The following is a 24,654-nucleotide window of genomic DNA, read 5'->3' as shown; positions in this document are numbered from 1 at the left end:
TTATTCTCACAGCAGTTTTTTTTCAAAGCACATCAATACCAAACCAGCCCTTAAACCCCCTCTTTTTTTAGGAAATTTTGGTGTTGGATATGTGGCGTTCTGTAAATAATGGTGACGGTAAATTTGGGTTTCTGCATGCACTGTGTATTGGACTTTTTTTCCCAAAAGCTGTTCGATGTGATCCAACCCACTTGGAAAACAATATGGGAGAGCAAGACGGCTTCTCTCCGAGTATGGGTTTTCAAGACGCCTTGAGATGAGCAGCTTCTTAGTGTATTGGACCATGTTAATGGAGTAAGAGTCGCATTTCTCGTTTCGAAATTGATTTCTTCTTGAATATGCTCTAATGTGATAGCAAATGGGGTGTGAGGGTAATTTGAGTAAGAGAATGGGGTGTATTAAGATAATGTTGGGTTTAAAAAGTAAGTGTAAGGTTTTTTCAGTATGTGGGGTGTAATAAAAAATTTGAGATGTGCTAATAAAAAAACCTTAAATTATTAATTAAATGTTGATTAACATACTTATTTTCTATTAGCGACATAGCACATGATTTGCAAATGTGGTCTAAAAATTTGGTATACCTAACGTTAGACAAATACTTACAAGAACGACAGTTGCTAGCTTTTCGAGACCAAAATTGCAATGCTAACTTAAAGCAACCTACAAACGCTACGAAGATGACCGATAAAACTTATTTTGAGCACAAACGGGATACTGAATGTTGTTATCGGAGAATAGGGTTGGCAACTTCTGTCTGCATCACAATTGGCATTGTGATCTGCTGTTGATAAAAGCTTGAATTGACGGTTCTCTCCCAAGAAAGCCAGTTAACATTTCAATGGGTTCCTTTGCTCCTCCTGGGGCCAATATCTACAACGACGATAATAATAAAATTAAATGACGGAGTTACAGAACGGGATTAGACTATACCAGTATTAATTAAAAGATTCTGAGGGAGACGAACAAGGATGCCAATGCTCCATACAAATTCAAACGAACATGGAAGGGAAATAGAAGCAAAAGTTGGCAACACTCCTTCCTATCGAACAAATTCTTTACCTTGTTTCTGAACTGCATGCCAACATACTGGTTCAGATAACTCTCATGGAACTTTGAAGCAAATATATCAGCCGCAACAACCTACACGAAACATTTGAGACATCAGCGGTGGTTGTCGCAGAATCACGGATGATAAGATTGAAATTCTTCAAACATAATCATTGGATTGGGCAATACAACCACAATTGACAATTGTTGTAGCAAACTTGGGAAACGAAGTAACAAGGATATGTTGCTTGACTCTTTTCGATAATGGATGGGTGACAAACCTCACTCCAAATACGGCTGTAACAAGCAGCTTCGTGACCAATGGCACTAGATGGAAAACATGACGCAGGATTGACATCTTCCAACATTGGCAAACCTAACATGATCTGATGAAACAGGGTCAATAATAATACCCCATACTGCAACTTTGCATAGAAATTACTGGAAACAACTACATACCCTTGGATGAAGATGCTTGAATAACTCAGCCATGTCAACGTTTTCAGTAGAATGTATAATCTGATCAAAAAGACCTGAAAATGTAGTGGGTTTCAAGATATGTGCATGAAGAGTTGAAATAGCTGCCTCGACAATAACAATTCGATGTTTGAGTGATCTTTTTCCTTTCACAAACTATTCCAAGAAATCCAAATCAATACCAAACCAATCAAAAAGCAAAAGGACAACAAATACTTTCCAAGGACAAAAACTGTAACAGAAATTTTCCTATGAAACAAACACAGCCTGAAAAACGATTCTTCGATTAATTTATGAAGTGCAGTTTCTATAGTAAGAAGACTTACAATAGAGAATTTCTTGCTTCATTTTAAGCGCAGAAAAGGAATATCTCCATCTTTTAATCGATTTACATATTTCATCTTTGATAGGCTTTGTTATATCCTACATGTAAATTCAAGATATATCAGCAATTTAACTCATTCAATATAGCTGAAAAAAACATGACAAGTTCCCTTTGGGGAGGGGGGAGAGCACATTGATTTCTAAAGCATGTACTACAATTTAAAACAACAACAATAATAATAGAACATGAGTTACCAGATGGAAGCCAGATATCAACTTCAAAGTGAAGCTTTCGTAACACCTGAAATTTACACAGTTACGAAGCAATAAGTTGGGCCATGCATAATCATAAAAGGGAACAATATGATTCATTAATTACCAGTTCTCCAGCACCAGAGCAGGAACCTCTACAAAATCTGGATCAAAACCCAGCCCAGAAAATCTGGCAAACAATGCGCGATTGCATATATGTTGGACCTGAAGGTTTATAATTCACAGAAGAACCTGTTATTTATGGGCAACTCATAATGAAGTGCCAAATCCAGAAAAATGATGTTCCAGGCTGAATCTGTTTCTACGATCAAATTAACTATAGCAGGGGTTTCATTCCAATAATTTAAACATCTTTCCAAGATTCGTTATTTCAAACTTAAAGGATATTCATTCATTAGTTAATGTCTTTAAAATAACTTAAAGAGGCTCCGATATGCCGCCATTGAGACAACATCAATTGAGCTTGTTAGTTCTCAAAACATCTAGGAGACTCTATAACTTATTCATCTTCTCATTTGACTAATAGATCTTCACAAATATGCAGGTTGCATGTTAGTGGCTGTTAATCCCATGCACCTTTTGCAGAACGAGTGGAAGCATATGCACTTCTTTTAATTCTTGCTAGCCAATTAAAGGACACCAACCAGGCTTAAGTTAGGGTGGATCCTTGGAAGTGAGTGGACTTTACCACAGGTATTTCTCATAATGGCAAAGCATTTGCACTCAAAGTTCCTGTTTTAGCGCATTCCTACTTGTGGAGCAACATTGTGGAACACACTGCCAAAGGCCTTAATCTCTGCATCATACTGCATAAACTAGACGTTGAGGAATTCCTCTGTCAGTATTGTGCTTCTTACTATTCACACGTAGCCTTTCCTATGTCATCAAGCCTAAACATATGCAGTTCCTGACCCATGTAATGTCCTCTGAAAGCTGTTAAAGACTTACTAGCCACTTTTGAGTTAGTAAAGATGGGAACAGTAAAGGATGAAGGTAAGGGAACGAGGGTGCAACATTTTGAATTGCAAAGATTTATGCATAGTTTCTAAGAACAAATAGCATGTAGCAAAGAAGATTGCAAGTTCTGCAGATTACTGAGAAAGTATGTGAATGATGAAAAACATACCACATGGCCAAACTCATGGAAAAGATTCACAACTTCGGAGAATCTTAGTAGTGTAGGTTGACCACCAGCATCCTTTTGGAATTGAGATATCAGTAACGCCACTGGAATCTGGTTACAAACAAATAAACAAAAGGTAAGTTAATATCACAAGATCAATGAAATTATAAAATTTCAATCTGCATATGATTCTCTACATTAATATGATTCATCACATGAAAATGAGAAGAAAATTAGAGCTTTACACACAAAAATTAAAAGAGCCATGTTCAAAAGAGTTTTCTAATTATCTCGAGGAGAGGAGATCACCCAACATGACCAAAAGCAATATTTCTTTTACTACAGCTATTAAACATCAATTTCCATCTGACAACAAAGCTTAAATTACATAGATAATATTTATGGTTATAAACTGAAAACACAACCTGACATGATCCATTCGTTGATAATGCACCATTTTGAAGAGCAACCACACAGGTATGGTTATATTTTCTTTCCCTGTTCACAGACAACATAAACCCAATTGTTAGTGACTCAAATAAATAACATAGAGGATGAACTAAATCTATAAAGGAAGACCTCCTTCGACCTTATGAACATATCGAGGTAGAAATGACCCAAAAGTTCACCAGAACTTAAGTCAAAGACTGAGTATACGGTGACATCAGAATGCCAAACCTCAGCATCTCTAATTTCCACAAATCTTAAACCTACACAAAATAAAAATAAGAGTTCAACAATCACTAGTATACTTCATGAAAAGAACAAGTTTATGGGATATTATAATATCATAAAGAACTACCTAAAAGGTCTTGCACTATCTTGAACACCCCAGATATAACCAAATTTACTGGAAAGTATTGCTTAAGAGCTCCAAGATCCATATTAAACTGCTGTGCTTCAGCCTTCTTGACATAGTATAGCAGATCCTCAATTCCAAATGGATGGTCTCCTTCCTCTTTTCTCTGATACCACACATAAGATAGAACACAATCAGCCATGAAACAAATCAAACCAGTGGGAACTAAAAAAGATATTCTAACCTTCAAATCTTTCAACATGGAAAGCTCCATGGTAGCTGCGCCAGTCAAACTATTGGAGATGTCCTCTAAGAACTCAAAAACCTGAATAGTCACCCTCATAAATATGAGCTACAAGAAATGATCGCGAGCAACGGACATAAATGTTGAAGATGGTTCCCATAAAGAGCAAATGGAAATAAATATTGAAAATTAGACGGTTTATCTCTTATCCATCAGGCCATAAAAAAGGCAGCATCTCTCATCCATGAGGCAATAAAACTTTCATTGTTATCACAGTACCTCAAAAATACTATCTAAATTGACATGGAATAGAAAAACAGTTGAACGATGAATATCTTAAGAAAAATGTACTGTCATACAAACCTTTGAGGGTGCCTTTGCCATTCTAAGATTAACTGCATAATCTGCATAACTTGAATAGCCAAGTAACCGAGCAAATTTATGGCGCAGTTGGACCTAAACAAACAAAATGTCAGACACAATTTTCATCATCATAATTAACAACGTAACAATAGTGAGATATGTAAGGAGACAAAGAAAATCAACGCTACTTAGAAAGTTAACCCCAATACATTGATTATTTATGGAGAGAAGAAGACTAATAACAGCTTTAGGTTTTATAATTAAAGTTTATAATTAAAAAACCATGCATGTCACCTATGCTATTCCTATAAATACTTCGAAAAATATATCATTTTTTATTGGGCTAAAGAGAATTATCTGTTGACCAAGAAAATTGAACTTATAAAAAGCCTTTTGGAAATATAGATAATTTGGAGTTAGACAAATGGCCAACTGATAAATAATTTTTTTCTGGATCTACATGACTAAAATTGATTTGAAGATGGACTATCTAATTGGAAGTAAAATAATCAGAAGTAGAAAATAACTTGCTTTACCAAATCTTCTAAGATAGAAAGATTGACTTCTCCACCCCTCTTTCCATATTCCACTGCTACCATCCTCCTTGTTGTTCCAACCTTCACAAGGGCTCAAAATGAATTTGTCAATGACATTAATAAAGATTATGAAGTTATCAAATTACTTAACAAACTTAATGACAACAACAACAACAACAACAAAGCCTTTTCCCACTAAGTGGGGTCGGCTATATGAATCCTAGAACGCCATTGCGCTCGGTTTTGTGTCATGTCCTCCGTTAGATCCAAGTACTCTAAGTCTTTTCTTAGAGTCTCTTCCAAAGTTTTCCTAGGTCTTCCTCTACCCCTTCGGCCCTGGACCTCTGTCCCGTAGTCACATCTTCGACCCGGAGTGTCAGTCGGCCTTCTTTGCACATGTCCAAATCACCGGAGCCGATTTTCTCTCATCTTTCCTACAATTTCGGCTACTCCTACTTTACCTCGGATATCCTCATTCCCAATCTTATCCTTTCTCGTGTGCCCACACCTCCCACGAAGCATCCTCATTTCCGCTACACCAATTTTGTGTACGTGTTGATGCTTCACCACCCAACATTCTGTGCCATACAACATCGCTGGCCTTATTGTCGTCCTATAAAATTTTCCTTTGAGCTTCAGTGGCCTACGACGGTCACACAACACGCCGGATGCACTCTTTCCATCCAGCTCGTATTCTATGGTTGAGATCTCCATCTAATTCTCCGTTCTCTTGCAAGATAGATCCTAGGTAGCGAAAACGGTCGCTTTTTGTGATCTTCGCTAGATTGCTCCGGTCATTAGTGTGGATAAGTATATAAATGGATAGAGATAGGAAAGCAAACACAAGATGTATGTGGTTCACCCAGATTGGCTACGTCCACGGAATAGAAGAGTTCTCATTAATTGTGAAGGGTTTACACAAGTACATAGGTTCAAGCTCTCCTTTAGTGAGTACAAGTGAATGATTTAGTACAAATGACATTAGGAAATATTGTGGGAGAATGATCTCGTAATCACGAAACTTCTAAGTATCGGAGTGTGGTGTCGTCTTGACTTGCCTTATCTGTCTCATAGGTAGATGTGGCATCTTCTCTGGAAGTACTCTTCCTCCATCCAGGGGTGGTATCTTTAACTGGTGGATATGCACAAGGTAATGTATCAATTTCACTTGAAGCTTACTTGTAGTTTTAGGCTTGGTCAAGCGCGATACAAACCATGTAGTAGGAGTCCCCCAAGTCGCCGAGTTAGGGGGTCTGCTGAAAGAGGTGACAGACAAGGTAAGCAATCAGATCTCCGACTGATTGTTCACCTTCTCCCCATCTTGCAGCAGCATGAAGGATAAAGAGAAGAAAAATGAGAAGAGATGATATGAGATACTTTTGCTTTTGAAGAAGTAACTTTCCACAAGCTTATTCTTGAACTGGGCTAGAGGGTTTTCTGGTTTCCTCCAGAGTATTAAGGCCGACTGAAGAATTTGAGGGTCAAAACAAGTCCATCAAATCTAGAGTACGTTCCAACCTGCTGATATGGGATACTTTTGCTTTTGACAGAGTAATGGATGTATCGGCACGTGTGCTGTTACGCTTGTCTCCACATGCTTCCTTGTATCCTTCGCACTTGCCCTATCTGTTCCTCAAGCAGATGCGGAATCTTCCCTGGAAACATAAGATGTTGAAGATGAGTACTCGAGAGCAATGCCAGGTAAGTAATCAGGTAAGGGGTTCCAGGCAGTCAGTTCCTGGCTGGAAGCTTGATTCCAAGTGCTGACTGATTGCTCTCTTTCTCCTTGTCTTGCAGGTAAAAACAAGGCCAAAAGAAAAGACAGGGAAAAAGCATGATATGGGATACTCTTGCTTTTAACCCTGATGATATGAGATATTCTTGCTCTAGTATAGCTTGTTTGCAGAGGTATTATCGGGGGGAAAGAAAGCTGAATATTTCGAAAGGCTTCGTTGGGAGTGCCCTCTCAGATATGATGAAGGGTTGAGCATTTTTGCAGGTCTGCCTGTCCGTTGGGGATGGAGGTCGACATATATAGGAGTCTCCCTAACAACAAATAGTAATGCTATTCCTTTACCCTGCTTGGTCATAGCACGGTAGTGGGAGCTGCCAGTTTCACATGTTTTAACTTTGTCAAAGCACTTTGAAAAGGTGGTCTGTGGTATCTGGCTCTCGAGATTCGGAGAACAATGCCTCTTCGATTTTTGAGAAAGCAATCATGTTGGGGGTCTGACTCTCGAGATTCGGAGAGCAGTGTCTTTTCGATTTTTGAGGAAGTAATCATGTTGGGAGTCTGGCTCTCGAGATTCGGAGGGCGGTGCCTCTTCGATTTTGGAGCAAGCAATCTTGTTGGGAGTGTTGTCTCGAATGTGAGTAAAGGTTGGGCATGTTTGCTAGTCTACCTTGCCACGAAGCACAAAGGTTGACACACAGGGACTTTCCAATTATCCAGCAATGGTACTGTTCATTTACCCTCTCTTCGATTTTGAGAAAGTAGTCATGTTGGGAGTCTGGCTCTCGAGATTCGGAGGACGGTGCCTCTTCGATTTTAGAGCAAGCAATCTTGTTGGGAGTGTTTTCTCGAATGTGAGTAAAGGTTGGGCATGTTTGCTAGTCTACCTTGCCACAAAGCACAGAGGTTGACACACAGGGACTTTCCAATTATCCAGCAGTGGTACTGTTCCTTTACCCTTGTGGGTAATAATATGGTAGCTAGACCTTCAAAATTTATGTGTCTAAACTTTTGTTAGTGCTGTTTCTTTGCTATTCTTTTACCTTTCTTGGTCAGAGCGATGTAGTGGGAGCTGCAAGCTTCACGTGCTCAACTTTGGCAGAGAACTTTGGCAAAGTTATCTGTGGTACCCATGAGCTATTGTTGCGTGTGGGAAGGGGGTGATTGAACAGTAAGATTCATGTGCTTTCTACTTCACCAGAAGTCTTCGACAGAATGCCCATAATTTCTGCAAAGCTGAGTGTGCGTGTGACAGGTGCTGACAAGGCTAGAAAAGTAGGTGCCTCTTCGATTTCTGAGATCGGCCCTCGTGGTCTCTGAGTAGCCCAGCTTTTGAGAAAGCGAGCGCCTCTTCGATTGATTCGGAGAACGATGCCTCATCGATTTTGAGAAAGCAATCATGTTGGGGGTCTGGCGTGCCTCTTCGATTTTGGAGCAAGCAATCTTGTTAGGAGTGTTTTCTCGAATGTGAGTAAAGGTTGGGCATGTTTGCTAGTCTACCTTGCCACGAAGCACAGAGGTTGACACACAGGGACTTTCAAATTATCCAGCAATGGTACTGTTCCTTTACCCTCTCTTCGATTTTTAAGAAAGTAGTCATGTTGGGAGTCTGGCTCTCGAGATTCGGAGGACGGTGCCTCTTCGATTTTTGGAGCAAGCAATCTTATTGGGAGTGTTTTCTCGAATGTGAGTAAAGGTTGGGCATGTTTGCTAGTCTACCTTGCCACGAAGCACAGAGGTTGACACACAGGGACTTTCCAATTATCCAGCAGTGGTACTGTTCCTTTACCCTTGTGGGTAATAATATGGTAGCTAGACCTTCAAAATTTATGGGTCTAAACTTTGTTAGTGCTGTTTCTTTGCTATTCTTTTACCCTTCTTGGTCAGAGCGATGTAGTGGGAGCTGCAAGCTTCACGTGCTCAACTTTGGCAGAGAACTTTGGCAAAGTTATCTGTGGTACCCATGAGCTATTGTTGCGTGTGGTAAGTGGGTGATTGAACAGTAAGATTCATGTGTTTTCTACTTCCCCAGAAGTCTTTGACAAAATGCCCATAATTTCCGCAAAGCTAAGTGTGCGTGTGACAGGTGCTGACAAGGCTGGAAAAGTAGGTGCCTCTTCGATTTCTGAGAGCGGCCCTCGTGGTCTCTGGGGAGCCCAGCTTTTGAGAAAGCGAGCGCATCTTTGATTTCTGAGATCGGCCTTCGTGGTCTTTGAGCAACCCAACTTTTGAGAAAGCAAACGCCTCTTCGATTTCTGAGATCAACCCTCGTGATCTCTAAGCAGCCCAGCTTTTGAGAAAGCAAACGCCTCTTCGATTTCTGAGCAGGTGCCTCTTCGATTTCTGAAGCTCCGTCGAGTGCAGATTTTTATAGGGGCTGGCATTAAGTTCCAAAGCACACTTGAATCTCCACCAGTAGAAGCTTCATTCTTGCACTTCTAAGATCTTGATTTGTCCGACCTCTTCTCTCTTCAACACCTTTGAAAATGTCTGGCCCCTCCGACCGTCGTTTTGACTTGAACCTTGTTGAAGAGGCAGCCCCGCCTTCTCCAGACAACATATGGCGCCCATCCTTCGTCTCCCCTACTGGTCCTCTTACCGTTGGGGATTCCGTGATGAAGAATGATATGACCGCTGCGGTGGTGGCCAGGAACCTTCTCACTCCCAAAGATAACAGACTACTTTCCAAACGGTCTGATGAGTTAGCTGTTAAGGATTCGCTGGCTCTCAGTGTTCAGTGTGCAGGTTCTGTGTCTAATATGGCCCAACGCCTATTTGCTCGAACCCGCCAAGTTGAATCATTGGCGGCTGAAGTTATAAGTCTCAAACAGGAGATTAGAGGGCTCAAGCATGAGAATAAACAGTTGCACCGGCTCGCACATGACTATGCTACAAACATGAAGAGGAAGCTTGACCAGATGAAGGAAACTGATGGTCAGGTTTTACTTGATCATCAGAGATTTGTGGGTTTGTTCCAAAGGCATTTATTGCCTTCGTCTTCTGAGGCTGTACAACGTAATGAAGCTCCAAATGATCAACCTCTGATGCCTCCTCCTTCTAGGGTTCTGTCCAGTACTGAGGCTCCAAATGATCCCCCTCCGGTGCCTTCTCTTTCTGGGGCTCTACCGACTGCTGAGACTTCTCCTAAGCAACCTTTGTGAAGGCTCCCTCTTGTGTGTTTATTTTGACTCATGTATATGTACATATTTGTAGCTTATCGGGGATATCAATAAATAAGCTTTCCTTCATTTCAACGTATTGTGTTAAATACACCAAAGCCTTCTTCGCTAAGTTCTTTGAATTTTCTTTTGTTGAAGCTTGTATGTTGAAGCTTTCAGAGTGGAGCATGTAGGTTGGGGTAGTGTTCCCTTAATTTCCCGAGTGAGGAAAACTTCTCGGTTGGAGACTTGGAAAATCCGAGTCACTGAGTGGGATCGGCTATATGAATCTTAGAACGCCATTGTGCTCGATCCTGTGTCATGTCCTTCGTTAGATCCAAGTACTCTAAGTCTTTTCTTAGAGTCTCTTCCAAAGTTTTCCTAGGTCTTCCTCTACCCCTTCGGCCCTGAACCTCTGTCCCATAGTCGCATCTTCTAATCGGAGCGTCAGTAGGCCTTCTTTGCACATGTCCAAACCACCGTAACCGATTTTCTCTCATCTTTCCTTCAATTTCGGCTACTCCTACTTTACCCCGGATATCCTCATTCCTAATCTTATCCTTTCTCGTGTGCCCACACATCCAACGAAGCATCCTCATCTCCGCTACACCCATTTTGTGTACGTGTTGATGTTTCACCGCCCAACATTCTGTGCCATACAGCAACGCCGGCCTTATTGACGTCCTATAAAATTTTCCCTTGAGCTTCAGTGGCATACGGCGGTCACACAACACGCCGGATGCACTCTTCCACTTCATCCATCCAGCTTGTATTCTATGGTTGAGATCTCCATCTAATTCTCCGTTTTTTTGCAAGATAGATCCTATGTAACGAAAACGGTCGCTCTTTGGTATTTCTTGATCTCCGATCCTCACCCCTAACTCGTTTTGGCCTCCATTTGCACTGAACTTGCACTCCATATATTCTGTCTTTGATCGGCTTAGGCGAAGACCTTTAGATTCCAACACTTCTCTCCAAAGGTTAAGCTTTGCATTTACCCCTTCCTGAGTTTCATCTATCAACACTATATCGTCTGCGAAAAGCATACACCAAGGAATATCATCTTGAATATGTCCTGTTAACTCATCCATTACCAACGCAAAAAGGTAAGGACTTAAGGATGAGCCTTGATGTAATCCTACAGATATGGGAAAGCTTTCGGTTTGTCCTTCATGAGTTCTTACGGCAGTCTTTGCTCCTTCATACATATCCTTTATAGCTTGGATATATGCTACTCGTACTCCTTTCTTCTCTAAAATCCTCCAAAGAATGTCTCTTGGGACCCTATCATACGCTTTTTCCAAATCTATAAAGACCATGTGTAAATCCCTTTTCCCATCTCTATATCTTTCCATCAATCTTCGTAAGAGATAGATTGCCTCCATGGTTGAGCGCCCTGGCATGAACCCGAATTGGTTGTCCGAAACCCGTGTCTCTTGCCTCAATCTATGCTCAATGACTCTCTCCCAGAGCTTCATTGTATGACTCATTAGCTTAATACCCCTATAGTTCATGCAATTTTGTACGTCGCCCTTATTCTTGTAGATAGGCACCAAAGTGCTCGTTCGCCACTCATTTGGCATCTTCTTCGTTTTCAAAATCCTATTGAAAAGGTCAGTGAGCCATGTTATACCTGTCTCTCCCAAAAGTTTCCACACTTCGATTGGTATATCGTCTGGGCCTATTGCTTTTTTATGCTTCATCTTCTTCAAAGCTACAACCACTTCTTCCTTCCGGATTCGACGATAAAAAGAGTAGTTTCTACACTCTTCTGAGTTACTCAACTCCCCTAAAGAAGCACTCATTTCATGTCCTTCATTGAAAAGATTATGAAAATAACCTCTCCATCTGTCTTTAACCGCGTTCTCTGTAGCAAGAACCTTTCCATCCTCATCCTTGATGCACCTCACTTGGTTTAGGTCCCTTGTCTTCTTTTCCCTTGCTCTAGATAGTTTATAGATATCCAACTCTCCTTCTTTGGTATCTAGTCGTTTATACATATCGTCGTAAGCCGCTAACTTAGCTTCTCTGACAGCTTTCTTTGCCTCTTGCTTCGCTTTTCTATACCTTTCACCATTTTCATTGGTCATCTCCTTGTATAAGGCTTTACAACATTCCTTCTTAGCCTTCACCTTTGTTTGTACCTCCTCATTCCACCACCAAGATTCCTTTTGGTGTGGGGCAAAACCCTTGGACTCTCCTAATACCTCTTTTGCTACTTTTCGGATACAACTAGCCATGGAATCCCACATTTGGCAATGTTGATAAAATTGTCACTGGCTTTTGGGGCAAAAATTACAGAAATACAAAATTGCCTTCAGTATGAACTCAAAAGATCATACCTCACAAAGTTCAAGTACTGCTGCCACATGATGACCTTTCAGGGTCACCTTGAATTTACCATCTGCAACTTTGCCTAAGCTCTGCACATGGAAAATGTTTATTTTCTAAATGAAACACATTCAGTGATCTATTAACGGGCAATGTACATAGTAACAAGCTTATTCACATTTTATTTACAATGTTTATTCTGTATTTATGAAGATGTCGCACTTGGTGCGATGGCAAGTGCCTTCGCCCATGAGCGGTAGGTCTCGGGTTCGAGACTTGGGAGCAGCCTCTCCATAAATGGGGGTAAGGTTAGCCGACATTCACCTCTCCTAGACCCTGCGTAAAGCGGGAGCCTTGTGCACTGGGTACGATCTACAACGTTTATTCTGTATTTATGCGAATAAATAATAAAAATAGTTACCCAGAAGATAACTAAGATGGTAAAAATAGTTACGCAGAAGATAACTCAGTTTACACAAGATGTTTGGCAATAAATGATGAGTCAGTCAAGGATATGGAAAGAGATTTAACTGTTGAGTCTGTCAAGGTAAGTAAACTTTCATACAGTGGCATCCACGAAGGTAAGCTTGCACAAAAAAAATGAGGGATAAATTACTACACCTTAAGAAACTCTGGCGGTAACCCAGCCAACTCAGCCTCAGTGAAGAGAAGGAAAGTACTCTCATCATTTAAATTTTGAATATACCGCAAACTTAGCTCATTGATTTGGACTCTCAAGCGTTGCATTTCCTCTGTCTTAGTTAAAGTAAGATTCAACCCATTGCGTTCAAAGTCTCTCATCTGTCAATGATTGGAAAGGAATCAACATCCAGCATTTTCTTTTTCATATGATGAAGAAAGCCTCATGCAACATTATCAAGGCAACAGATTATTTTAAAGTAAATATAATAGATGGAGAAAGAAAAAAATCCACAAAGCAAAATAAAATAAAACTACAAAAATGTTCTTCCTCCTTACCAAGGCCTGGGTATAGTACTTTGCTTCAGCATTCACCCACTCCCCTCTTGCAGCAAAAGCTTTGACGACACGGTATACATCTTCACGCTTGCTGTTCAGTTTGCAAAATACAGAAAGACGTATTATTTAATTTCTATAAGTCTTCTAAATAACTTGCTAGCTCAGTTCAATGTCATTGCACATGAGATATATGTTATAGCCGCACAAAATACTCTATAAAAGTTCAAGATACCTTCAGAATTAGGGATCATCATCCACCAGTAATGAACTATACCTGCAAGTCAGAACATGGGCATCAATTCTCCGCTCTGCTTCGGCACTTGCTTTGTGAACATCATCGGAAGTGGAAGCCATCTTAGGAAACACACAAGACTGGACAAGTGGAAATTGTTGCGCCTCTAACTCTGCTAGAGGCGAAATAACGTTCATATATGTAACCTGTGAAATACAACCATTAATAAAATTAGCTCAAATTCATCAAACAAGAAACAAAGCAGTTTAAAAATTAAAATAGTCACGCAAATTATGTTCGTTCAATAGAATCATTATGGTTACAAACGATAGTATTCCCTCATCTAATTTGAGAAATGCAGAGCTTTCCAAGCCAGATTAGCGGCATAAATTCGAATGCAGAAGCTACTGAACTGGATTTTCATACTAAACTGTGTGAATTGTGGCAATTGCCTATAACCGTATCGAGTGGAACTGAAGCAACTGGCACCAAAATCAACTCAAGTTCATAAAATTGACATTAAATAATAAAACCAGCTTAAATACACATTCTTTTTACAAACTATACTATTTTTGAAATCGAGAATCAGAAAAGTAACACTTAAATGGATTTTGCAAACCATATTTTAAGTCGCAGATATTGAAATGGAAAGCTACTAAGTTCATGCTAAACTGTGTGAATTGCTTACAACCTTGTCGAGTGGAACCGAAGCAACCGCATCGTGGACCTCTTTCGACTTTGAAATTATTCGGTCCGCCAATTTCAAAATTTCGGACGCCGATAGATGAGCCCGAACCTTAGAGCCCTGAAGATCTGCAACTCATAAACGCACAGTGAGAGAGAGAGAGAGAGAAGAGTGAAAGGACTGTTTGGTTGACGGAAAACAAAAAGCAGAATAGCTAAAGCGGGCGAATAAGACTGTTTGGTTGCCAAGAAAGTGAAAAGAACAGCAAATGAGTAAAGAAGAAGAAGACAAACATTTCTTCTTTCTGTTCTTAGTGTGAGCATTGAAGGCGGTGATTCCAAGGGTAGCGGCGACGGCGAGCAGAGCAGCGGCGCCTCCGAAGGCCAGTAGCCTGCTGCGTTCCCACTTCTGTTTGGGCATTTTCTCGCCGTTTCCCCGAGTTTCCGCCATTGTTTTTGTGAGAGGTGTAATTGGCGGAAAAGGGAGGGAGGCGAGGCAATAGGCTCAATTTTATAAGCCGGGAGATAAATTGCATTTATTATATTTGAAATATTTTAAAATTGTTGGAGGGCTATCCTTATCAGATGGCGCAATCGGGACTCGTGGCAATTTCGGGCCCTTGATTGGGCCTTTGAATGACCCGGTTGGGGTCCAGTTTGATTTGGCAATTTTAATAAATTTTGTATTTTTTCTATGTGAAAAATAACCGTAGGACCTCGGGTACAAAGGTGTATGTTTTTAATTAATTGAGCTATAACCTCGTTTCATTTCTTATTTTCACTGAAAAAATATTAGGAAAATTGTATTTGAACCCTCGTTTCATTTCTTATCTATGCATCCAACTAAATAAATTTATTTACCAAACTTCTAAATTTGTTCTTGAATAAAAAATGAAAATTTGATTTTATAACTCTAAAACGCAAATAATAATAATCTCTCTACATCCTTTTTATTTAGGAAACTTTAACGAAAAGCTCACAGTATTGTTCACTTTAACGAAAAACCACATTTTTACACTAAAAAGTCAATTCTGGTACCATTCACTTTATGCTTTATTTTGTCATTATCGTTAAAACTCAAAGTTTTCAAGTCATTTTCATTAGTTTTCCTTTTTATTTAATCTGGTGAACCCAACCCTAAGGACGGCAACTGTCATCCGACATCGTTAGTGACCACAATCTTGAATTCTTGGCTTACATTTTCGCTTTCTCTTAATTTTGGTAAGTTATACACATTGGATTTTAGTGAATAAAAAAAGCAATCAAACCCTATTGTCGCAAGGCTTCTGTTTAATTTTCGTTCAAAAACAGTAAAACAACACCACCTGACATGTGCTTGTAGAAATAACCCAATCAAATGAAGAAAAAAAGGCACTTTCTTCATCATATAATAACAATAGAAAACATAGTGTAAAGGGATGGTGGATGTCGATGATTTTGGAGAAGGGTTGCCGACGTTAGGGTTAGGTTCATTGGATTAAGGGCCAATTTGGAGTTGCTATGTTTTTTTAATAAATTGCTTATGCTATGCTTTAATACTAATCAGCTGCAAAATAAAGCAATTGAGCATTTGATAAACTATATTTTTTTAAATGTTATGAGTATGAAAATTAGTGTAAATGCAATGTCTAGAAGGATAAACAATGGTGCTTTCCGTTGGGATAATCTGAGTTCGAAGTTTCTTCTTAATATTCTTGCTGAATATGTAAACGTTTCTTCTTTTTTTTTTTTTTTTGTCAAAGTAAACGTTTCTGTAGACATCGAAATTGCGGTGAAATAAATGTTCACCAACGCATTAAAATTTTGACGTGTCAAGGCATACATGGCATATGCCACGTGTCATACAAATTGTACACATGGTGTGTGACTCAACAAAATAAAAAGAAATACCCTTGGAGGATTACACAAGTTTTTCTTCTCATTTTGGGCAATGACAATGCAAGCACATTTCAATCCATTGAAGATCAAAACAAGGTTTTCTTCTCATTTTGGGCAATGACAAAGCATGCACATATCAAGTTTAAAATGATATTAAGTGGAAAATTAGGCCATAAAATTACCACTTCAAGTTTAAAATTGTATTAAGTGGGAAATTAGGCAATGGTGCTTGGAAAAGAAAAAAATATTTTGTGGTGGTGATTCATTCTCAAATCCTATAAATAGGCTTCTACATCAAAGTATCATAAACCAATTCACAAATACATTTCTCTACTCCCAAAATGGAAGAGAATACTCCCCACACATCCAAAATCCTTGAAGCTTTGAAACTCTAAAGCTTTCAAGCATCCAACCTCCCAAATTCAAGCAAATCCTGAAGAATCAAGAAAGCCCTCTTCGTTCTTCGTCAAATCCTCCTTCAAGATCAAGCCCTAACGGCCATTGAAGAAATTTCTCCTTCAAGATCAAGCCCCAACGGCCCTTGAAGAACTTCCACCAATTCAAGATCAAGCCTCGACGGCCCTTGAAGAAAGTGTTCAACAAATCCACACAATTGTTCATCCTAAGATCAAGCCCCGACGGCCCTTTTGGATCAACAACATCACCAAATCCACATAACAGTTCATCCTAAGATCAAGCCCCAACGGCCCTTTGGATCAACAACATCAACAAATCCACACAATTGTTCATCCTAAGATCAAGCCCCAACGGCCCTTTGGATCAATAACATCAACAAATCCACACAACTGTTCATCCTAAGATCAAGCCCCGACGGCCCTTTTGGATCAACAACATCACCAAATCCACACAACTGTTCATCCTAAGATCAAGCCCCAACGGCCATTTGGATCAACAACATCAATAAATCCACACAACTGTTCATCCCAAGATCAAGCCCCGACGGCCCTTGGATCAACAATCATCCATCTTCAAGATCAAGCCCAAAAGCCCTTGAATATCCGTTCATCACCGTTATTCAAGATCAAGCCCCGATGGCCCTTGAAGAAAGCACCATCGTTCATCATCCGTTCATCCAAGATCAAGCCCCGACGGCCCTTGGATCAACAACATCAACAAATCCACACATCCAACCGTTCTTCAAGATCAAGCCCAAAAGCCCTTGAAGATCCGTTCATCACCGTTATTCAAGATCAAACCTTAACGGCCCTTGAAGAAACACTCATCCTCAAGATCAAGCCCCAACGGCTCCTTGAAGATCCGCTCAAATCCACCTTCAAAGATCAAGCCCATGGCCCCTTGAAGAAACTTCCAACAGTTCATCCAAGATCAAGCCTCGACGGCCCTTGGATCAACGAAACATCCACAAATCAACACCTTACGGAGATCGAATCAGAGGATCAAGTTAAAAGAGATCGTAACCCTACAAAATCCATTAACACCAAAATATTATTTTGTGCACGTTGTTCTTGTCTCTTTCGTTTCAGGAATTTTCCGTGTTCACAGTTTCTATTAGAATTCTACAAAAGTTACCCTTTGACAAAAAAATAATATCATAGTTTAAAATTAATAACCTTATTACATGAATTAAAAATATTCTAAAGGCTAAACTCCGCTTTTTATTAAAACATCTTTTAAAAGCAACCTACAAGCTGCTTTTAAAAGCTGTTGTCTGAAAGTCATTGCTTTTAAAATAAGTAGTATATTTTATTTTTAGCAAACACTATTTTACTGCTTAACTTTAAAGTGAAGCAGTTTTTGGTGAAAATAAAAATACCAAATTGGGCCTAAATAAAATGGGTGTAGAGAGAGAAATTTTTGCTGTTTGTGTTTGGGTTTATAAAATTGTTTTTTCTTTTTTATTTATTTAAGGTTGAATTTGGAAGTTTGGTAGACAAATTTTTCTAGTTGAGTGTAAAGATAAGAAAGTTAGGTTCAAATAAAATTTCCAAAAAAATTAATGAGAGAAATCAGATACAGCTTATGTAAGTTTGAAATAATTTTTAGGAGAGTGCTAGCTTTCTTTGCATTTGGACCTTGTCACTTTTTCAAATGATACATGTCATTTTTTACACACAAAAAGACCTTATTGCTTTTAGCTAGAAATTAAATGTGAAAACCAAAATAATATGATTTCAAATGCATTCAATGTCTTATTTTTTTGTGTAAAAAATGACATACAACACTTGTTAAAGTGAAAAGATCCAGATGCAAGTTAGTGCAAAGGTTGCTAGCAATTCTCTAATTTTTATTGCATGTACACACTTTTTTTTGTCAAACTAAATTTCTTCATTAATTAAAAAAACTAGCACAAGATATACAAAGACCTAGATTTGAAGGATTGTTGCCTCCACCACAACAACTGTGTCTCCCTCACAAATCTGCCACCACCACCTAGAAGAAGAACTCACGAACAAACTGGATGACCTAAAAATGGGGGTGAGTGAGCCATCCGTGCAAAAAGTGCTTTCATAATCCTAGAAATAGTGCTAATAACACTTTAACATCCACTTAACGTCAAAGTGCACGTCAAGAAGAAGCACCCGATGACTCGAGTAGCAAAGGTTGGTGGTTGAAGATTGACCACGAGAAGCAACATCTGAGCAAGAGAGGGGCATAAAACCCCAAATCTGAGACATTTTGCATGTACACCTTATGGATGACAAAGAAGACGATTTCAGAGGAAAAATTGCTATATGTGGTGTATGCTTGGGAATTTGCTATTCTTACCACATAAATAGCATACGAAAATTGGACCTTGAAGTTGAAGGTCACAAGGAACTCCCTAACACGGGCCTGTAATTTTTGCAGACAGTCATTATAAAAATTGGACCTTGAAGCCCATAAAAACTGGATTAATATACCCGACCCGGTTGGGACCTGAAATGAAAGGAGTAGTACTAGTCAAGCCGATATCCCCTGTAGCATTTCTCTCTCTCTCTCTCTTCTGTTTGGCAAGCGAGAAAATCCAATGCCTCCGAAAGGCAAAGACAGGCAGCGCGCCGCCGCGTCGACGCAGCAGCCGCCTCCCTCACTCGAAGAACTATTCGGCTCTCTCAGCAAGCACATAGAGGAATCCGAATTCGAAAAAGCCGTCAAGGTTGCAGATCAAGGTTATATCTCCAGGATTTGATTGATCTCGTTTTTCCTCTGAATTTCTCTGTTTAAATTCCTCATTACGTTGCGTGATTGTGATTTTTTGGTAACGTATCGCAGTTCTCTCGATTAACCGTGGCGATGAGGACGCCCTTCGATGCAAGGTCGTGGCCTTGATCAAGGCCGACGACATTGACAACGCCCTTTCCACGATTCGATCTTCCAAGAGTCCTCCTCCGGATTTCAGTTTCTTCGAGGTTCGTAACTTCGATTATATTTTAGCAATCAGCTGTAAATTTTGGTTATTTTCGCTGCATTATGTTACTTGTTTGTTATCATATTTGTTTCCGCCATTGTTATATGTAATTAGTGATTGATTTGGAAAACTCAGTAGCATAATTACATTGGCATTTCTTCCGATTCGATGCAAACTCGTAATTACGGTTGTTAGCTTGTAAATTTTCAGGGATGAAGTTATGAATGTGTCTGATATTTGTTAGAGAGGTCTGGTTCACTTTTCAGTACAAGTTAATGTGTTGTTACATAATAATTACCTGCGATGGACCTACGTCTATAGTAAGTATAGAAGGCTAACTGCACGAAATTTAGAATTAGAAAATGTGGCTGGTTAGCGTTGTTAGGTTGAGTGGAATAAACACAGAAGCTCTGGTCAAATTAGCTTTTCTGTTCGTACCATTTATGATATTTGGCCATTATTTTTGCACATTACTTGCATGTCTCCTCTCACACTGGAAATTTGGTTATTTTGATTTGAACAGTGTACCGAGAGGTAGTCCATTGTCATATTCATCTGATGGTTCTGGTTGTACGTTTAGTTGTGCAAAATGTTATAAAGACGCGCAAATATCTCTCATTGATGCTCTTTTCTATTTTCCTAAATAGGCATACTGCTTATACAGAAATAACAAGATAGATGAAGCTCTTGAGTTGTTGAAGAGGCAAGAGAGAAATTCTGCAACGATGATCTTAGAATCCCAGATATTATTTCGCTCAGGAAAGATGGATGCTTGTATTGATATATATCAGAACCTTCCAAAACCCAAGGTCGAATCCTTAGAGATAAATTCTGCAGCTAGTTTGGTTGCAGCTGGGAGGGCTTCTGAAGTTAAGCGTACATTGGAAGCTCTTGGGGTTAAAGCAACTAACAGTTTTGAGCTTGCATTCAACACTGCCTGTTCTTTGATTGAATTGGAGAAGTATACAGAGGCAGAACAGCTCCTTCTGAAAGCCAGAAGGTAAATGCTACTTTTATTTGTTGACTTTGACAACACCCAATCAAGTCATATTTTTAGGCAGTAAATGCTTTTTATTGTGTTTATTATTACTATTTCTCTGTTTTTAATTTGTACCACGACACTCTAAATTTCGTTTGGACTGATTTTAGAATATCTTTTGAAGAAATTTTGAGCCTAAGTATCAAGGACTAAGAAAAGTAAGGCATGCAAACTTATCAACTCAACTCAACTAGGCCTTGCCACTACTTAAGGTTTTTTGTGTAGATCTGGTTTTCCTCTCATTAATCCCCAGATAAAGTCATATATATGTTAAAATGTTAATTATTTCCTCCCTCATTAATTGTTTTTGTTTTTGTATTTAGTTTGACGTTTCCATTTAGTATTGGTCTTAAAACCACCATTCACTTTACTACTAAACAGCCTTTGATTGTGTTTATACATCTTACAAATTTATCTATAGAAACTCGTTCGTAAAAGTGACAATGAACTGATGGACGTAATTCACTTGGTTTCTTAGAATTGGCCAGGAAGCACTGTTCTCTGATAACGTGCCTGAAGACGAAATACAAATTGAATTGGCGCCAATAGCTGTCCAGTTGGCTTATGTTCAGCAGGTAATATTGGTAACATTAAGCAAAATTTTCTCTTATCATTATTTCGGAAAGTTAGAAATCCAATAGCCACTGATGAAAATTAGCTTCTTTCAACAGCTCCTTGGGCAGAAACAAGAGGCTGTTGAAGCTTACACGGACATTATTAAACAAGATATGGCAGATGAGGTATCACTCAGTGTGGCAGTCAACAACCTCATTGCTTTGAGAGGTCCAAGAGATGTTTCTGATGGCCTGAAGAAACTTGATCGACTAAAAGATAAGGAGAAACAAAACTTCCACCTGGCTCCTGGACTAGAAAACAAGCTTTCACCAAAACAAAAAGAATCAATATATGTGAACCGGGTCCTTCTACTGCTCCATGCGAATAAAATGGATCAGGTCTTTCTCTTTGCTTTTATGTCTTTTCGAGTGCTAATGCTGTGAACATGTTAATTATGAATATATTACAAAAGTAAGCCTTTATTGGTGCTTCAGCTCCCCTTGCTGATCTCAACTCTTTGCTTCAAATTTACAGGCTCGAGAACTTGTTGCTGCACTGCCAGACATGTTTCCTGATAGTGTGATGCCCGTGTTACTTCAAGCTGCAGTTTTTGTCAGAGAAAACAGGGCTGGGAAAGCTGAAGAAATTTTAGGGCAGTTTTCCGAGAAGTTCCCTGACAAATCCAAGGTGGTTCTCTTAGCGAGGGCACAGGTTGCTGCTGCTGCTGGCCATCCTCTTATAGCAGCTGAGTCCCTTGCTAAGATACCTGATATCCAGCACACGCCTGCCACTGTCGCTACTCTTGTGTCTCTTAGAGAGCGTGGCGGGGACATTGATGGTGCAGCTGCTGTGCTTGATGCTGCAATTAACTGGTGGTCAAATGCCATGACCGAGGACAATAAGCTCAGTGTTTTAATGCAAGAGGCTGCTTCCTTCAAGCTCAGGCATGGCCGAGAAGAGGAGGCTGCCCGTCTATACGAGGAGCTTGTGAAAAGCCATGGAAGTGTGGAAGCATTGGTTGGGCTTGTAACTACAGTTGCTCGTGTGGATGTTAAGAAGGCAGAAGCTTATGAGCAGAAGCTGAAACCATTACCAGGACTGAAGGGGGTCAATGTGGATAGTCTGGAGAAGACTTCTGGGGCCAAACACGATGAGGGTGTTTCTCATGTTAAGATCACGGAGACCTATGACGAGGGGAAGAGTAAGGCTAAGGCTAAAAGAAAGAGAAAGAGAAAGCCAAAGTATCCTAAAGGGTTTGACCCTGCGAACCCAGGTCCACCACCAGATCCGGAGAGGTGGCTCCCCAAGAGAGAAAGGTCAAGTTACAGGCCTAAGAGAAAGGATAAGAGAGCCGCTCAGGTAAGAGGCTCCCAGGGTTCCGTAGCTAGAGATAAACATGAAACTGGTGCCGCTTCCAACACTTCAAACACAAAATCAAACCAAGCAACTACCTCCAAAGGAGCACCTCAAAATGCAGTCGCAGAGGCATCCAAGCCTTCTTCATCGAAGTCACGAAAAAAGTCTAGGAACTAGTTGAAGGATCCAATTTTCCGGGTTGATTATTGTGACAGGTTGCAGAATTTTAGACAATTTAATTTGGTGCCCTAGTGACTAGACTGAGATTTTGTAGTTAAATTATCGGCCTTTTATCTGCTTGCTTCTGATTCAAGACGACAAAAAAAATGATGAATTTCATAGGAAATTCGGTTCAGAACTTTATATTTATGTCTTGTGAATTTCAGCTTTGATATTGATGTTTAACTCGTTATTCGAATTTGGTGTGTTTTCGTGCTGAATTCTAGGACTTACATGCCACTCTAGCGTCCCAAGCTAATTATACAAAACCATTTGTTTTAACTTCATGACCTAGCGACGCGTGATAGGTTTGACATTTTGTCATCCCCTTCCCTTTTATGTAAGTCTATCTCTGTCCCGGGATTGTAGTATGCCACTGTTGCATGCCGCGTGAGCGTACCAGAAAACCAAGGCATTTTTCTGTTGCTTCAGCGGAGAATTGATTTGTTTATTGGCGTGAAATGTGGAGATGCTGTGGATTTCCTTGCGAATGTGAAATGCTTGCGAAAGGAGCATCTTCGACTACTCCAAGTTCTCACGAATTCTTGGCCCTTGACATTGGCCATCCTCCCGTCTCTCTCCTCAACGTACAAGAAATAAACTTATTTATATATACATATATTTCCTATTGTTTTTATTCATTATCTTGTTTTAAGCATCTTTTTTTTGTATTGGCTAAAACCTTCTATAATTTGTTCATCTAAGTAGTTCTTTGTTGAGGTTATTTGCATTTTTCTTAAATTTATGTTAAGTTTATCAACGAATTGTCAACAACCATATGAACATTTTTAAAATCGAAGTATTGACTTATCAACGATATCAATTATAATTTATATCAACAACGTACGAGTGATATATCGGTAATTTGCAAAAGTGCAATTAACTATTTCACATTGCACGTCTTGGATTCGATTTCTAGCGTTGGTGAATATATAATGATGGCTAGGGGAGGCTGACATGCCTCTGTGAGTCTTCCTAGTCTCCGAAATGATGGATTGTCGCGACGAAGCCACGAGCTGATCCCCTTTTTAGGGGAAAAAATGCAATTAAATTAGACCATATGCTATTTTTGTTACAAACATTTTGATATGGCTATCTTTATTGCCATTCACCTTCATTATACAACAATCTAAACTTTTTTTTATTTTTATTTAATTTTTTCTCAAGGCTCGGACCATTTCAAAGCTATTAATTTCTTCTTTTTTTTTTGTCAAATAAAATACTAATTTCTATTAAATGTAGTTTGTTATATTTTGGTTAGACTATATGTAACATTCTACATTGTCCAGGAGAGTGGATCGGGATGTGACAATTTGGTATCAGAGCCAATCCTTGCCCGGATGTGTGCTGACGAGGATGTCGGGCCCCTAAGGGAAGTGGATTGTAACATCCCACATCGCCCAGGGAAGTGGATCCTGTAAGCCTTATATGTATATTCTCATCTCTACCTAGCACGAGGCCTTTTGGAAGCTCACTGGCTTCGGGTTCCATCGGAATTTCGAAATTAAGCGAGTTTGTGCGAGAGCAATCTCATGATGGGTGATCCACTGTGAGGTTCTGGTGTGAGTTCCCATAAACAAAGCCGTGAGGACATGGTCGGGGCTCAAAGCAGACAATATCGTGTTACGACGAAGTTGAGCCTTGGATGTGATGGGAGCCCGGGTCGTGATGTGACACTATACAATATTTGTTCATTACTACTCCATTTTCAAACCCCACATATCAACAACCAACCAATAAACAAAGCAACAAAACAAATAAATAAATCAATTCACCTAAATAACCAAATAAGTGAATAAATAAATCAAAAGACAAATGGGATAAATAAAAATTCTCTTAACTTGTGAATGGGGTTAGGACCAAAATGAAAAGAACAGAACTTTCCCAAGGGGTTTTTGAACTTTTGACAAAAGATAAAAAAAAGACTTGCGAAAGG

The 24,654-nt window shown here is 39.6% G+C and overlaps 2 protein-coding genes across 3 annotated transcripts; one reads left to right on the top strand and one right to left on the bottom strand.

Annotated features, from left to right (window-relative positions):
* Positions 1-473: 473 nt before the first annotated feature.
* Positions 474-14,876, bottom strand: LOC103450130 (probable thimet oligopeptidase). Of its 2 annotated transcripts, none has more exons than XR_003770285.2 (20): positions 14,596-14,876; positions 14,309-14,430; positions 13,660-13,823; positions 13,386-13,476; positions 13,029-13,208; positions 12,419-12,499; positions 5,187-5,267; positions 4,651-4,743; positions 4,288-4,368; positions 4,047-4,209; positions 3,834-3,954; positions 3,670-3,742; positions 3,248-3,355; positions 2,228-2,325; positions 2,104-2,149; positions 1,851-1,947; positions 1,507-1,680; positions 1,329-1,433; positions 1,060-1,140; positions 474-870 (listed from the first exon to the last, which is right to left on the bottom strand). XR_003770285.2 is itself a non-coding variant. In XM_029096285.2 (20 exons), the coding sequence occupies exons 1-20, from the start codon at positions 14,750-14,752 to the stop codon at positions 760-762; spliced, it is 2,127 nt and encodes a 708-aa protein (XP_028952118.2). In that variant the 5' UTR covers positions 14,753-14,876; the 3' UTR covers positions 474-759. The 2 variants fall into 2 exon arrangements, 1 of the variants encoding a protein (XP_028952118.2); XM_029096285.2 differs by having other exon boundaries at positions 1,507-1,580.
* Positions 14,877-19,090: 4,214 nt separating this feature from the next.
* Positions 19,091-22,917, top strand: LOC103403114 (uncharacterized). Its single transcript, XM_008341937.4, has 6 exons — positions 19,091-19,310; positions 19,414-19,550; positions 20,197-20,549; positions 21,067-21,163; positions 21,260-21,541; positions 21,678-22,917. Exons 1-6 carry the CDS (start codon positions 19,169-19,171, stop codon positions 22,674-22,676), a joined length of 2,010 nt encoding a protein of 669 aa, XP_008340159.3. The 5' UTR covers positions 19,091-19,168; the 3' UTR covers positions 22,677-22,917.
* Positions 22,918-24,654: the final 1,737 nt, after the last annotated feature.

This window comes from Malus domestica, chromosome 16, assembly GCF_042453785.1.
Source record: "Malus domestica chromosome 16, GDT2T_hap1".
Classification (NCBI taxonomy): Eukaryota; Viridiplantae; Streptophyta; class Magnoliopsida; order Rosales; family Rosaceae; genus Malus; species Malus domestica.
Note: the sequence above shows the minus strand (reverse complement) of the source record. Positions and strands in the feature narration are given on the sequence as shown.